Source organism: Nycticebus coucang, chromosome 14 (assembly GCF_027406575.1).
Source record: "Nycticebus coucang isolate mNycCou1 chromosome 14, mNycCou1.pri, whole genome shotgun sequence".
NCBI lineage: Eukaryota > Metazoa > Chordata > Mammalia > Primates > Lorisidae > Nycticebus > Nycticebus coucang.
This window is the reverse complement of record NC_069793.1, coordinates 17,849,051-17,864,554: the sequence shown is the minus strand read 5'-3', so window position 1 is coordinate 17,864,554 and position 15,504 is coordinate 17,849,051. Positions and strand designations below refer to the sequence as shown.

The window sequence follows — 15,504 nt, the reverse complement described above, 5'->3', positions numbered from 1 at the left end:
CATATTGGGCATCAAACTAATCAATAAAATCTTGCTCAACTCAGCAAAAAAACAAAGTAAAAATAGGGATCATGTCTGAAAATACTTAAAAATCTTGTCAGGTGGTAAGCATCTAACCTCATTAAAGTTTTTCATTAAACTTGAACTTTACCTCAGAAATGAAAACAATGTAACCTACGCATTTTTACTCTCAAACTGAAATTAAAAAAATTCTTCATTATACAGGCAGAATCAGAGCCTTGGACTATTTGGGTAGGAGACCTTTCAACTGGCTTTTAAATAAAAGGATACAAAAGTTGCAATAAATAACTGGTAACTGCAGTGATCATTTCAGGCCAATTTAATCCAGTTTGGTTTAGAGGTGCCTTTGGTTGAGAGAAGAGATGATATAATATGTGTTTTCTTGCAACTTCCTGGAAGAATAACTCCACAATTGTCTGAGGGCTAGATACTTAAAAAGAAAGTTATGATAATCACAAACTGGTGATGGTGAGATCAATGATAATATCAGTTTTTGATTCAGACAATCTAGCAATTAATTTTATCATTATAAGAAAAAACACTTAACAGGTGGCGCCTGTGGTTCAAAGGGGTAGGATGCTGGCCCCATATGCCGGAGGTGGGGGGTTCAAACTTACCATTTCAAAACAGAAGATGCATCAGGACAATATAAATAAAAACTGTTTGTAAACTGTGAAGTACTGGGCAAATGCAATAAAAAGCCACTTAATTCACTTACAGTCATTTCTTCTCACTGATCTCACTGTATCTAAGTGCCTTTCCTAGAAACTCCTTACCATAAACACATTAAGTCCTACGATACTGAGTATTTTACCAAGACAATGGAAAATAAATTCTCTAGAATAATGGTTTTCTTTTTTTTGGCTGGGGCTAGGTTTGAACCCGCCACCTCTGGCATATGGGACCGGCGCCCTACTCCTTGAGCCACAGGCGCCGCCCTAGAATAATGGTTTTCAAGTAAGAGAGAGGGCGCCTTTTAAATATTCATTGACTAAGATAAGATTACAAAAGCTACCATGAACTTAGTAAATTTTTAAATGATTTTGTTGAATTAATCACTGAAGCATCAAAACACAATGGAAAGGCTCAGGCCCATAGCTCAGAGGTCAGGACGCCAGCCACATACACAGAGGCTGGCGGGCTTGAGCCCAGCTTGGGCCTGCTAAACAATGACAAACAACTACAACAAAAAAAATTACCAGGCATTGTGGCGGGTGCCTGTAGTCACAGCTACTTGGGAGGCTGAGGCAAGATAATCACTTAAGCCCAAGAGTTTGAGGTTGCTGTGACACCATGGTACTCTACTGAGGGCTACATAACGAGACTCTGTCTCAAAAAAACAACAACAAAAACACAATGGAAAACTACTGTCTGTACCATACCCTTAATTGATGCCTGATCTGAGACTACAGTTTCACCGACCCCTTGCCACAATCAGAAGTCTCAGGCCACAGCTTTCTTCTTTTTTTTTTTTTGAGACAGAGTCTCACTTTGTCACTCTTGGTAGAATGCCATGGTGTCATAGTGCACAGCAACCTCAAACTCTTGGGCTCAAGCAATTCTCTTGCCTCACCCTCATGAGTAGCTGTGCCTACAGGTACCTGCCACAATGCCCAGCTATCTTTTAGAGATGGGGTCTTGCTCTTGGCTCAAGCTGGTCTTAAACCTGTGAGCTCAGGCAATCCACCAGCCTCAGCTTCCCACAGAGTGCTGGGATTATAGGCATGAGCTGCCGCCCCCCGCCAGGCCACAGCTTTCTTTCTTTTTTTTTTTTTTTGTACAGACAGAGTCTCACTTTATGGCCCTCAGTAGTGTTGTGGCGTCACAGCTCACAGCAACCTCCAACTCTTGGGCTTAGGTGATTCTCTTGCCTCAGACTCCCGAGTAGCTGGGACTACAGGTGCCCACTACAATGCCTGGCTATTTTTTTGTCGCAGTTTGGCTGGGGCCGGGTTTGAACCTGCCACCCTTGGTATATGGGGCCGGTGCCCTACCCACTGAGCCACAGGAACTGTCCCAGGTCACAGCTTTCTAAAGAAGCAAAGAGCTTGGCCAACCTTTCCATAGGAAACGTGGCAAATGATCTATTTTAATGAATATATAATTTAAAATCAAATGCATACAACGTTCACTCCTTACCAAACTTATTTGTCATTAAACTACCAGAGTCTGTTAGTTCCAGTACTGATAAGTGTTGGAGATTAGATTCCCTGTGAAAAAAGGGAAAAAGACAGTTTAATAAATTCTGCTATGCCAAACATTACTTCTATAAGTTATATTATTAATATTAAGAACACTTTCAACTTAATCGATTGTTGTCCATCAAATTACTCAGTGATCCTTCAATGAGCAGGCAGAATAAATAGCAGAGTTTGTATTACTGAAAATGTAAATCTTTCCTAGGAAGCAGACTCATAGGAAAAAAAAGAAAAAGAAAGAAAATGTGACTCTTGTAATTCTTGTATTTTCTTTCTTCCTTTGGTTATAAAGAAGTTCAGTTTACCTTTAATAACTATAGCCCAATGTTTTTGTGTATGGTCTACCTTTCATTCTGTTCATCTTATTATTTTGTCTTTAACATGATTAACCTGTACATCATATACACATATATAATTAACTATTAAATTAATTAAAAGTAATAAATATATTTTATTTCATTCTTGTAAGTTGCCTTCAACCTTTAGAAAATGAAGCATCTGAAAGCTCTCTGAATCTTAAGGGCACATAATTTTATTGTATGAATAAAGAATTTTTTTTCCCCTTTAAGACAGAGAGAAAATAATTAAATTCACAGTTTATTTTTAAAATAATGACAAGGAAACTCACAGGGTGTCAAGTGGAACATCAGTTGCCAAGCACTGACTCCCCCACTTAATGAGGTAGTAAGATAAGAGTAGGGGAGCTGTTCGATGTAGGAGGTCTTGCTGAGCTTGAAAGAGCTGACCAGCTCCCAAAATCACCTATACATGATGGGTGGGTAGATGAAACAATAAATAATAGTCATCAGTAAGGGTGACTCTAGTGGTTCAGGTGGAGATAAAATAACAAACCTAGCTACAAAGAGGACAATATTGTAAAAGCAACACACCTATTACATTTTGGGGTAGGAAGTGGCAAAATAGCTTTCCCCAAATTAATAGTCCAAAAATAATCAACAGCTCACCAAGTTATGGGAGCTGATGCTAAATCTGTGGGTCCAGAACTGAAGAAGAGGAAGAGGGAAATCTAAATCCTCTCTTACGTTACTGGTGTTAGGTAAAAATATGTATGATCATATAGAGGCAAATTTGGCAATACTATCAACATCCTTAAAAATGTGCATACCTTGTGACCAATCAATTCTAGTTCTTTTTTTAGAAATGGGAGTCTTGCTATGTTGCCCAGGCTGGAGTGCAGTGGCTATTCACAGGCGCCATCCCGCTACTGATCAGCACGGGAGTTTTGACCTGCTCCATTTCCAACCTAGGCCAGTTCATCCCTCCTTAGGCAACCTGGTGGTCTCTTGCTCCCAAGAGGTCACCATATTGATGCTGAACTTAGGGTGGACACCCAAGCAGCATAGCACACTATAGCCCAGAACCCCTGGACTCAAGTGATCTTCCTATCTCAGCCTCCTGAGTAGCTGGGACTACGGGCTCGCACCACTACATCTGGCTCAATTTGTAACTACATTAGATATTTATTAAAAAGGGATAGATGGGCTCGGCACCTGTGTCTCAAGCAGCTAAGGCACCAGCCACATACACCTGAGCTGGTGGGTTCGAATCCAGCCCAGGCCTGCAAAACAACAACGGCTGCAACCAAAAAACAGCCGGGTGTTATGGCAGGCGCCTGTAATCCCAGCTACTTGGGAGGCAGAGGCAGGAGAATTGCTTGAGCCCAGGAGATGGAGGTTGCTGTGAGCTGTGATGCCACCGCACTCTACCCAGGGTAAGAGCTTGAGGCTCTGTCTCCAGAAAAAAAAAGGGGTAGATGCCAAAATTTAAATAGTGGTTATTACCAGGTATAAGATTACAGATTTTTTTTTTTTTTGAGACAGTCTCACTTTGTCACCCTCAGTAGAGTGCTGCAGCATTATATCTCATAGCAACTTGAAACTCTTAGGCTCATGCGATCCACTTGCCTCAGCTTCCCAAGTAGCTGGGACAATAGGTGTATACAAAGCCTGGCTAGTTTTAGAGATGGGGTCTTGCTCTTGTTCAAGCTGGTCTGGCCTAATGAGCTTGGGTGATCCACTGGCTCAGCCTCCCAGAGTGTAGGGATTTACAGGTGTAAGCCACTATGTCTGGCCCTACAGATTGATTTTTATTTTCTTCTTGCATACATATATATTTTTTTTTTTTTTTAGAGACAGTCTCACTTTGTCACCCTTGGTAGAGTGCCGTGGTATCACAGCTCACAGCAACCTCTAGCTCTTGGGCTTAGGTGATTCTCTTGCCTCAGTCTCCTGAGTAGCTGAGACCACAGGCGCCCGCCACAACACCCAGCTATTTTTTTTTTTGTTGTAGTTTGGCTGGGGCCAGGTTTGAACCCACTACCCTCGGTATATGAGGCTGGCACCCTACTCACTGAGCCACAGGTGCTACCCTTGCATACATATCTTAACAAGATTCTGCAATGGATATCTATTACTTCTGTGTTTAGAAAGTCAAAGGTTATAATTTTAAAAAACAAAACACCTGAAGAAATGGAAGAATCTACATGGATCAAAAAAGAACTTAGTAAGGGCTAACTAACCTACGTGACAATCTCGGCAAAGGTTTCTGTTTATCATTGGTGGTCTTAAACAAATTATCTTCCTAAATGTTTTTTTCTTATTTTTGCCTGAAATTGTACCATTATCAATATATTTGTGTTAATAAATTCCAATTTAAAAAGTATAAATGCCTCTGGGAGCCCCAAGGACTGTCAGCTATTTATACATTAACATGAATTGGTTTAATCAGATTGTTTTCTTGTCAGGCTTGAACGAGGTTATTGACTCACAGAAAATTGACATTTCTGACTGTGGAGAGAAAGGTAATTTTTAAGCATGGAATACTCACCAAGGTAGGCAATTGGGACTCACAATTGACAGCAATAAAAGTCTGGTGGTCTGAGAGTAGTACAGAAGAGGAAGCACAGAATGGAGCCAGGAGGACCGCAAAGACAAACTTTGCAATCTCAAGATTGCGTTTAAGGTAATCCTTACACTGGATGTTCTTTTTCCTCTTTCTAAACTGTACCCTGCTTTACATCCAAGATAGAACAATAATACTAAATTTGGGGATAACAAACCTGGAAAAAATTTCAACTATTATAGGGCGGCGCCTGTGGCTCAGTCGGTAAGGCGCCGGCCCCATATACAGAGGGTGGCGGGTCCAAACCCGGCCCCGGCTGAACTGCAACCAAAAAATAGCCGGGCGTTGTGGCGGGCGCCTATAGTCCCAGCTACTTGGGAGGCTGAGGCAAGAGAATCGCTTAAGCCCAGAAGTTGGAGGTTGTTGTGAGCTGTGTGAGGCCATGGCACTCTACCGAGGGCCATAAAGTGAGACTCTGTCTCTACAAAAAAAAAAAAAAAAAAAAATTTCTACTATTATAGATATACAAAGGTTAAGAGTAAAGCAATCTGGCCATGTGCAGTGAGTTTATGCCTGTAATCCTAGCACTCTGGGAGGCTGAGGCAAGAGGACCCCTTAATGTCAGGAGTAGAGACTGGCTTACGCAAAAGGGATATCTTGTCTCTACTAAAAATAGAAAATACTGATTAGGACTGGTGGCAGATGCCTGTAGTCCCAGCTACTCCGAGCCTGAGGCAGGAAGATCACTTGAGCCAAGGAGTTGGAGTGGGCTATGATGACACCACTGCACTCTATCTGGGGTGACAGAGAGAGACTCTGTCTTAAAAATATTTTAAAAACAAAGTAATCTGCTTAATGTGTTCTTAATCTGTAATCTTGTAAGGATTATGATGCTTATTCATTATTAATTCAACAAGTATTTATAAGAGCACCTATTAAGGCCAAACATGGGGGATAATGCAGTAAACAAAGTCTCTGCACTGGCAGAGCTGACATTTTGCTGTGGTGTGCCTATAGGTCTGCGTCAGGTTTTAGATTTTATAAATTTTCCCTTAAGTAGTACTTACTGCATCTCCTAGCCTCATTAACAGCTGCTGTAAGATCAAAAGGTCTCGGCAGATCAGGAAGCGAGTGCTGGCAATTTTGTGCACACCTCTGCACACAATATTCCCTGCCGTGCTACTACCATAGATCTGGGAAAGATTCATTCGAACATTCAAAGGTTGAGCTATAAGGAGAATAAAAACAGAGTTAAATATGTCATTGTTTTCTCTAAATCAAAGAAGCACATTTGTTGTTCCGTCATTTACCTGGATTGAATCCCTTTTCCATTTCCATTTCTGTTTCATAATCCATTTCCCGTATTAGAAGTCCAATGGCATGGATTGGGTTTCTAATCTCTTGCAGTTTACTACAAATATCTTCCATCACATTTTCTCTATAAGCACAATTGGAAAACTCCTATTGCTACTCAGAATAGGTAAGACAGGCTCCACATAGACTCCATATAGTCCTATAAACTAATGCTTTATGAAACAGGAAAACCAGCTGTGTCACAAATTACTGGAGATTATCACTCTGGCACACAAAATACTTTCACTCCACATAAAAAATTTCCCCTCAGTTTTTCAGATGTGAAAGACAAAATGAATATACCAAATTTTATAAGTCTGCTTCCAGACTTGAATTTGTGTTATAGAGTTTTTGTTTAAAAGCTGAAACACGGCTCGGTGGCTAGGGCGCCAGCCACATGCACTGGGGCTGGTGGGTTTGAAACAGGCCCAAGCCTGTAAAAACAAACAAACAAACAAACAAAATAGTCAGGCGTTGTGGTGGGTGCCTGTAGTCCCAGCTATAAGGGAGGCTGAGGCAAGAGAATCGCTTGAGTCCAAGAGTTTGAGGTTGTTGTGAGCTGTGATGCTACGGCACTCTACTGAGGTTGACATAGTGAGACTTTGTCTCAAAAAAAAAAAAAAAGCTGTAACACCCATTTAGAATAATAGCAAATAGACTTTAAGCCACGATGTACATTTCTTGAAAGAGTTAACAACCCAACTCTGTCACTAGAAATGGCTGAATTTCCATTAGGAAATGCACTTTACCCTAAATTCTCCTTACACATCAATAGTGATCAAATCTTCCAGAATCTGTTCTGCAGCCTTTTCTGGAGACTGTAGGTTGTAACAACTCATTTCCATCATAACTGACATATCCATAGTAACTGACTCTCCAATCAGCCGGAGGCATTTTATAAGACAAATGACATCCCGAGCAACATCCACATCTATGAGTAAGAGAAAGTAAATATTCATGTTTCAAGACAATGAAGATCTATTGATATTATATTAAAATGTTAAAAACTAAATGCCAAGGGATCTATGTGAGGCTTAAGAGATGCTTAAGACTCTTCAGTTTCCCTTAATATATGCACAGTACAGTAAGATGACCAGTATAGGTCACTGTGACAATCAATGTTTTTTGCCTTCATCTGAAACAAGGTACAGTTCATTTAGGAAGGGGACTAAATATGGAAGTAACAATCACTATTACCATCAGATATGGTTGTCTCATCTTCTGTCAAAAGGTTCTCATCAGGTAGGCGATATAAATGATCCACTACGGAGGAGGGCACCAGGAAAGACAGGTACCCCTGGAAATACAAATCTTCCAGTTACATTTTTTTACAGTGAATATTTTTGTAAATTTTCTTTTTTCTATTTGTAGGAGGGCTACGTCATTCCTAGAGGTACTGCAATACCAGGATGATGTATAGAGTTGACAGAACAAGCTTTTATTTTATCTCCTTGCTCTAAAAATTGATCTAATATATTTAAAATTGCACATGAACTTTGCAGCCACTCTCTATTGTCCTCGGACAGAGGAAGAATCAAATATTAAATTAATGAGAACAGATACTAGATATATACTTGATCTTAGCTGAAAGGCTGAGAAGCAATCAATGAATGTTTAAAAGTATAAAATAACTGAGACATGACTCTTATGAGCAAACACCAGACAAACACAAATTGACAGATACTATATAAAACAAGTATAGTACTCAAAAAAAGTAAATGTCATAAAAAAAAAGTGAATGTCATGAAAGACAAAGGCTGATAATAGTTTGAGATTAAGGTAGATAAACATGACAACTATTAATAAATGTTTATAAGATTTTGGATTGAATTATGAGTCAAGAAGAAAAATTATAAGTAAAATCTGAATGTAAACTGTATGAATATGGGTGAAAGGTATGCAGAAATTCTTGGTACTGCTCTTGTAACTTTTACCTTAAGTTTGAAATTATTTTGATATAAAAAGTAAATAAGATGAAATGCAAAAAAAAGATAATAGTACAAAAAACTATCTAAAAACAACTAAATTATAATTTCAGGGAAAAGAATATAAATACAAAATCCTAAAAGCCAAGTAAACATTCACCAGAACAACATTCTACAAGACTGACTAAACCATCTAAAGAAGTTTTTCTCTAAGCACCAGCTCCCTTACTTTTTTCAGCAGGCACACCATGTTTGTGTGTGGATTCAAATGTAGGGCCAGAGGATGAGAGAGGGCTTCTTGATACTGGAGACAACAGGCATAGAACTTGCACCAGAATTCCTGTTGTAAATTTCTAAACTCCTCCTGGGAGAATTCATATTCTGTTACACTTCCTTGAAGCTGGCAAAGAAGAAAGAAATTAAATTCTGGATACCATTCAGTACATTTCTCCACTGAGTACATAATTATTCATTTTACTAAGCTACAGCCAAATGAATACTCCTTATATATTAAACGTCACAGACCGTACAAATGTGTATCTAATTCTCTAATTAAAAGGTTTAAAGATTTAAACATCTGATTGACAAGGTCAAGTGAACAATTCCAACAATTCCTCAGTACCAATTTGCCCTATATCAAGATGGAAGAAATTATCATTCTTTCTCTACCCAAACCTTACCTCACTTTCAACAGCTAAAGTAACTTCTTTCTTTAGTTCACTCCAGGAAAGATCCAAATTCCTCTCAGTTGCTCGGCAGAAAATCTATAATTAAAAGATGCATTTTAGGCCAGGTATAGTAAGTAGCTCATGTCTGTAGTCTCAGTTACTTGGGAGGCTGAGGCAGGAGGATCACTTGTTTCCAGGACTTTGAAGTTGCAGTGAGCTACAACAATGCCATTGCATTTCAGCTGAGGTGACAAAGTGAGACCCTATCTCAAAAAAGAGACATTTTAGAGTACTCCATGATACTCAATGAAAAATACTCCAGGTTAAAAGGCACTGAAGCAATGTAGAACTGCACAACAGAGAACGAGCTGAGCACACACCCCGAACACTGTGCAAGTAATTTTATAGCAATTCTGAAATAGTTTCTATAGACTAAACTATAGAAATCCATAAATCTGAGAGAATTAGAGTACATTTAGATCTTTATCAAAAGCAAAATAAGGGCAGCACCCATAGCTCAGAGGGTAGGGTGCCAGCCACACATACTCAGGCTGGTTGGTGGGTTCCAACCCAGCCCTGGCCAGCTAAACAACAGTGACAATAGCAACAAAAAAATAGCCGGGTGTTGTGGCAGGTGCATGTAGTCCCAGCTACTTGGGAGGCTGAGGCAAGAGAGCTGCTTAAGTCCAAGAGTTGGAGGTTGCTGTGAGCTGTGACACCACAGCACTCTAACCAGAGTGACATAGTGAGACTCTGTCTCAAAAAAGCAAGCAAAATAGTGCTGTTGCTCAGCTGGAAAGATGTAGATGATGCCAAACATACGTACTCTGAGACTGGCATAAAGGTAAGCTGAAGTATTGATGGGGTTAGGTCACTCTGCTGGGAATGATTCTCCAAACCAAATAACTTTTAAATGGCAGTTTGGGACTAATAACACAGAAGAGCTATTGAGAAACTTGTCACTGGAGGTAAAGACAATTAAAAGATAAATGTCCATCAGATAAGTTTCTGAGGGTATTTCTCCTTTGTGTGGGAGGTCAGACTAAGGTGCCTTTGAATTCCATGAGCATAATTATATTTTATTTATTTATTTTTGAGACAGTCTCACTTTGTTACCCTCAGTAGAGTGGTAAGTGGTGGACTCATAGCTCACAGAACCTTCAAATCCTTGGGCTTAAGTGATCCTTCTGCCTCAGCTTCCTGAGGAGCTGGGACTACAGGCACCTGCCACAACGCCGAGCTACTTCTTTTCTTTTTTTTGCAGTTTTTGGCTGGGGCTGGGTTTGAACCGGCCATCTCCAGCATATGGGGCCGGCACGCTACTCCTTTGAGCCATAGGCGCCCCCCCCCCAACCTTTTTATTTAAGAGACGGGGTCTTGCTCTTGCTCAGGCTAGTCTTGAACTCCTGAGTTCAAGCAATTCACCCACGTTGGCCTCCCAGAGTGCTAGGATTACAGGCACTGCACCCGGCCATAATTATATTTTAAATCCATGAAGTGACAATTTACAGAAGGCTATGTAACTTTAAAGAATATGTTCATAAAGCGTTGGGCATCTCTTAAACTTTGTGTTTTATTTATTTATATATATATATATTTTTTTTTTTTGAGAAGGAGTCTCACTGTATCTCCCTCAGTAGCGTGCTATGGCGTCACAGCTCACAGCAACCTCAAATTCCTGGGCTTAAGCGATTCTCTTACCTTAGCCTCCCTTGTAGCTGGGACTACAGGCACCTGCCAAAACGCCCGGCTAATTTTGTTGCAGTTGTCATTGTTTTGCTGGCCTGGGCTGGTTTGAACAGCCTTGGTGTATGTGGCCAGGGCCCCACCCACTGAGCTATGGGCGCCATCCAACTATGTGGTTTAGAATTTAAACTTTTTTTTTTAAAAATAAAGCAGTATAAAGGAATAGCAAGCAATGAGGTAGAGGAGTTTCCTTTAAAATATTTATTTATTTATTGTTGTTGTTGTAGTTGTCATTGTTGCTTGGCAGGCCCCGGATGGGTTTGAACCCACCAGCCCCAGTGTATGTGGCCAGCACCCTAGCAGCTGAGCTATAGGCGCAGAGCCAGAATTTAAACTTTTTTCTTGAATCTGAACTAACTCAGACATCCATCGTACTAAGAACAAAGCAGAAATAGACTATAATAAAAAAAAACTTTAGATTTCTTTCAAGTATATAGATTATATTCAGTGTAGTATGGTATCATTTTTGTTTTTTTTTTTGTTCCCCCACCTGTCAATTTCTCTTTTTGCCTCTGGCACGTTTGACCAGTTATTGGGACAGCAACCCCTACCTCTCAATCTTCACTAGAAATTTTATTTAATGGAAAGAATATTTAAAAACAATTTCAATATTGGGCGGCGCCTGTGGCTCAGTTGGTAAGGCGTCGGCCCCATATACCGAAGGTGATGGGTTCAAACTCAGCCCCGGCCAAACTGCAACCAAAAAATAGCCGGGCGTTGTGGTGGGCGCCTGTAGTCCCAGCTACTCGGGAGGCTGAGGCAAGAGAATCGCTTAGGCACAGGAGTTGGAGGTTGCTGTGAGCTGTGTGAGGCCACGGCACTCTACCGAGGGCCATAAAGTGAGACCCTGTCTCTACAAAAAAAAAGAAGAAAAAAAAAAATTTCGGGCGGCGCCTGTGGCTCAAGGAGTAGGGCGCAGGTCCCATATGCCAGAGGTGGTGGGTTCAACCCCAGCCCCGGCCAAAAAAAAATCACAAAAAAAAAAAAAAAAAAAATTCAATATTATTTTAAAAACATACATGCATAAATACAGAAATATTTAGTATTTAATATACGCAAACCAAAACAGTAATAACATACAATGTAGAAATAAGATAAGACATAGTCTTAAATTAACAGTAAATATTTTCTTACTGACCTGTAAAGCTTTACATAAAGCTGCATTTGTGAATCGTCCTGGTGTAAAAAGATTCTGTAAATACATCTCCTGTTAGAACATTAAAACAAAAATCAATAACATTCTAAAGACAAAATTTGGAAAAATTTGAAGAAAGAATTCAACACATAACACCACAGTTTGGGTTTTTATTATATGAACACAGACATTGTGCCCTTCCGCATTTGAGCCGTAAGAAGCAGTTAGCCCTGTTTTCACACCACCATGTCTCTGAGTCAACTAGATGTACCCACTGAAAATGGTGTGCTCCTTATGGAGAATAAAATGAGAAATCTCATACTGCCTGATCATTTTGACCAACTCTCACGAATCCGATGTGTCCTTAAGTAGCAAATGTGACTGATCTTCATTCAAGTTTCCTTCCTTCTACTGAGCTTCTGCTGGATGATAAAGTGACCAAAATAAAGGAGAAAGCCAAATATTTTATAAATCAACACAAGATTTCAACTTTCAGACAGAAGCTCAGTGTCAGTAATTAACTGGAACAATAATTAATGACTACTCAATTCACTGGGATTAAAAATTTACCAATATTTAATTTCGGATATTTAAAGTGGATTTTCTACTCCTACAAACAGTCACGGTTTCAGAATCAGAGCCCATAATCTTTAATCTCATTTTAACACTAAGGTATCAACTGAAAGCCTTTTCTTTCATTTATCTTGAGGATAGCGTGAAAAATGTGGAGACTAAACTGTTGTGCTCTTTATTTAACTACCTTTTTTTTTTGCAGTTTGGCCGAGGCTGGGTTTGAACCTGCCACCCTCGGTATATGAGGCCCGGCGCCCTACCCACTGAACCACAGGCGCCGCCCTATTTAACTACCTTTTAAAATAATTTTCTTCATAGCATACACCTCTATCAGGATTTATCTTATTTCTAGTTTATGTGCATGTATCAACATCATTGGTGTAGTGAACATCTAAGTGTATGTGTCTGTCCAGAATCTGTGCCCTCTCATTCTACTACAAAATCCCTTATCTTTCCATGCCTCCCCTACCCGTACTCAATTGATTTTACCAGCTCCTGCAATAGCAAGGCCCAAGCTGAACATGTGTCCCATGCCAGGCCAGTGAGTGTCACCTCAAGGACCTGGGACTGAGGTACTGCTCTCTTTCCTCTGGAGTAGCCAAGTTCACAGAATGCAAGCTCACTTGGGTGGTGGGGGACCTTGTCTGGGAATAAACCAGACAAGGGTGGTTTAAATGCAAGCTCACTTGGGTGGTGGAGGAAAGTAGACTAGAAAGGGAGAGACCAAATCCGGAAGGCATTGCTCAAACCAGGTAATACTGAACTTTTCAGCTGCAGAAATCAATGTATTCTCCTTTTAGCTTATGTCAGCTGAAAGGGTTCCAAGATGGTTCTTCTTTTTTTTTTTTTTTGTAGAGACAGAGTCTCACTTTATGGGCCTAGGTAGAGTGCCGTGGCCTCACACAGCTCACAGCAACCTCCAACTCCTGGGCTTAAGCGATTCTCCTGCCTCAGTCTCCTGACTAGCTGGGACTACAGGCACCCGCCACAACGCCCGGCTATTTTTTGGTTGCAGTTTAGCCGGGGCCGGGTTTGAACCCATCACCCTCGGTATATGGGGCCGGCGCCTTACCGACTAAGCCACAGGCGCCGCCCCCAAGATTGTTCTTCTTAAACCATCCCCTTATATAACACTTAGGCATGTGCTTACTCTGGGGTCTTGATCATCTCTGATGACAATCTCTTCCTCTGGCAGAGGCTGCATAAAAACTGGATTCCATTGCCCTGCAACATTACTACAGAAAAAAAATCCATCAATTTATATAGAAATGATGCACAAAAATGAAACGCTATTGGCAGTATCTGAGCAGGGAAGACCCTCTCACTGAAGCCCTGCAACAACTATTCTATTAAAAATTTTCTTTTTTTTTTTTTTTGCAGTTTTTGGCCGGGGCTGGGTTTGAACCCACCACCTCTGGCATATGGGGCTGGCGCCCTACCCCTTTGAGCCACAGGCGCCGCCCCTCTATTAAAAATTTTCAAAAAAAGAGAGCGGTACCTGTGGCTCAGTGAGTAGGGCGCTGGCCCCATATACCAAGGGTGGTGGGTTTGAACCTGGCCTCGGCCAAACTGCAACAAAAAAATAGCCGGGCAGGTGGCAGGTGCCTGTAGTCTCAGCTACTAGGGAGGCTGAGGCAAGAGAATCACCTAAGCCCAAGAGCTGGAGGTTGCTGTGAGCTGTGATACCATAGCACTCTACCGAGGGCAACAAAGTAAAACTGTCTCTTAAAATTTTTTTTTCAAAAAAAGAAATGAAGACATGTATTCTTAGCAGAGTCTAGTTTTTATACAAGCATTCTTATGAAGTTTTAACGGGTATCTTCCTAAAATCAAAAGCCTAAACACAAATCTACAAATAATAGCTAACTTTTATGCTGCTTTTAGTGTTATGTTAAATGTGGTTCTAGATATTACTCATGTATGCCTTTCAATAAATACTCTTTGAAAGATACATTACTCCAGTTCAGCGCCCGTAACATAGTGGTTATGGTGCCAGCCACATACACCGAGGGTGGCAGGTTTGAACCCAGCCCTGGCCAGCTAAACAACAATGACAAATGCAACAGAAAAACAGCCGGGTGTTGAGGCAGGTTCCTGTAGTCCCAGCTATTTGGAAGGCTGAGGCAAGAGAATTGCTTGAGCCCAGGAGTTTGAGGTTGCTGTGAGCTGCGATGCCATGACACTCTACCCAGGGCAACATAGTGAGACTCTGTCTCAAAAAAAAAATTTAAATATACATTATTCTAGTTTCATAGAAGTGGCAAGTGAGGCTTAGAGTGTTATCATAGGTAGTAAGTTGTATAATCATGATTCCAACCCTGCTCCAACTCTGGTGCCGGTGCTTTCCGACCACTTTGCTTGAATGCCAACTATAAGGAATACTCATATCTTCTGAGGTATGGCTTGGGGGTATTCTGGGGAGCAATCATTCTTAGAATTCTACCTTCTTGGGTTATGAAGGACTGAGAAGGTTCAATTACTAAAGGGTTTTTTTAAGCGGTGTTCCAGGGAATCCTCTACAGATGTTTCAGGGGTTATACAAGTGTTTGCTTCAAAATTGTTTTTTAAAATGTGCTTGTAACTTTTTTTTGAGATAGAGTCTCACTCTGTCGCCCTTGGTAGATTGCCATGGCATCACAGCTTACAGCAACCTCCAGCTCTTGGACTTAGGTGATTCTCTTGCCTCAGCCTCCCAAGTAGCTGGGACTACAGGCGCCCGCCAGAACATCCAGCTATTTTTTATTGTTGCAGTTTGGCGGGGGCCGGGTTTGAACCACCACCCTTGGTATATGGGCCTGGCACCCTACTCACTGAGCCACCCATGCTTGTAACTATTAAACAAACTTTAAACTTATGTACTCAATACTAATATGAAACCAACAGATGATCTAATACATGCCCACATAAGAAACTCAACTCAATTCAAGCTGAGGGAAAGGGAATGAAGGGAAGGGGAACGAGGGAAAGGAGAAGAGGGGAGAAAATTGGTGTGCTCCCACTTAACAGACAATGTAAGGACATAT

General features: G+C 40.8%; 1 protein-coding gene and 1 pseudogene across 1 annotated transcript in view; both read right to left on the bottom strand.

The window, feature by feature from the left end:
* NUP160 (nucleoporin 160) overlaps nucleotides 1-15,504 on the bottom strand; it is a 63,857-nt gene that overhangs the window by 30,324 nt on the left and 18,029 nt on the right. The window contains exons 10-20 of the mRNA XM_053561755.1: nucleotides 13,632-13,716; nucleotides 11,912-11,980; nucleotides 9,040-9,123; nucleotides 8,589-8,759; nucleotides 7,632-7,731; nucleotides 7,200-7,365; nucleotides 6,392-6,519; nucleotides 6,149-6,309; nucleotides 2,848-2,981; nucleotides 2,161-2,231; nucleotides 292-451 (exon numbers count right to left, since the gene is read on the bottom strand). Of these exons, the coding sequence (XP_053417730.1) occupies nucleotides 292-451; nucleotides 2,161-2,231; nucleotides 2,848-2,981; nucleotides 6,149-6,309; nucleotides 6,392-6,519; nucleotides 7,200-7,365; nucleotides 7,632-7,731; nucleotides 8,589-8,759; nucleotides 9,040-9,123; nucleotides 11,912-11,980; nucleotides 13,632-13,716 (1,329 nt within the window). The remainder of the gene's footprint in view (nucleotides 1-291; nucleotides 452-2,160; nucleotides 2,232-2,847; nucleotides 2,982-6,148; nucleotides 6,310-6,391; nucleotides 6,520-7,199; nucleotides 7,366-7,631; nucleotides 7,732-8,588; nucleotides 8,760-9,039; nucleotides 9,124-11,911; nucleotides 11,981-13,631; nucleotides 13,717-15,504) is intronic.
* LOC128566268 (uncharacterized) lies at nucleotides 7,806-8,038 on the bottom strand (annotated as a pseudogene).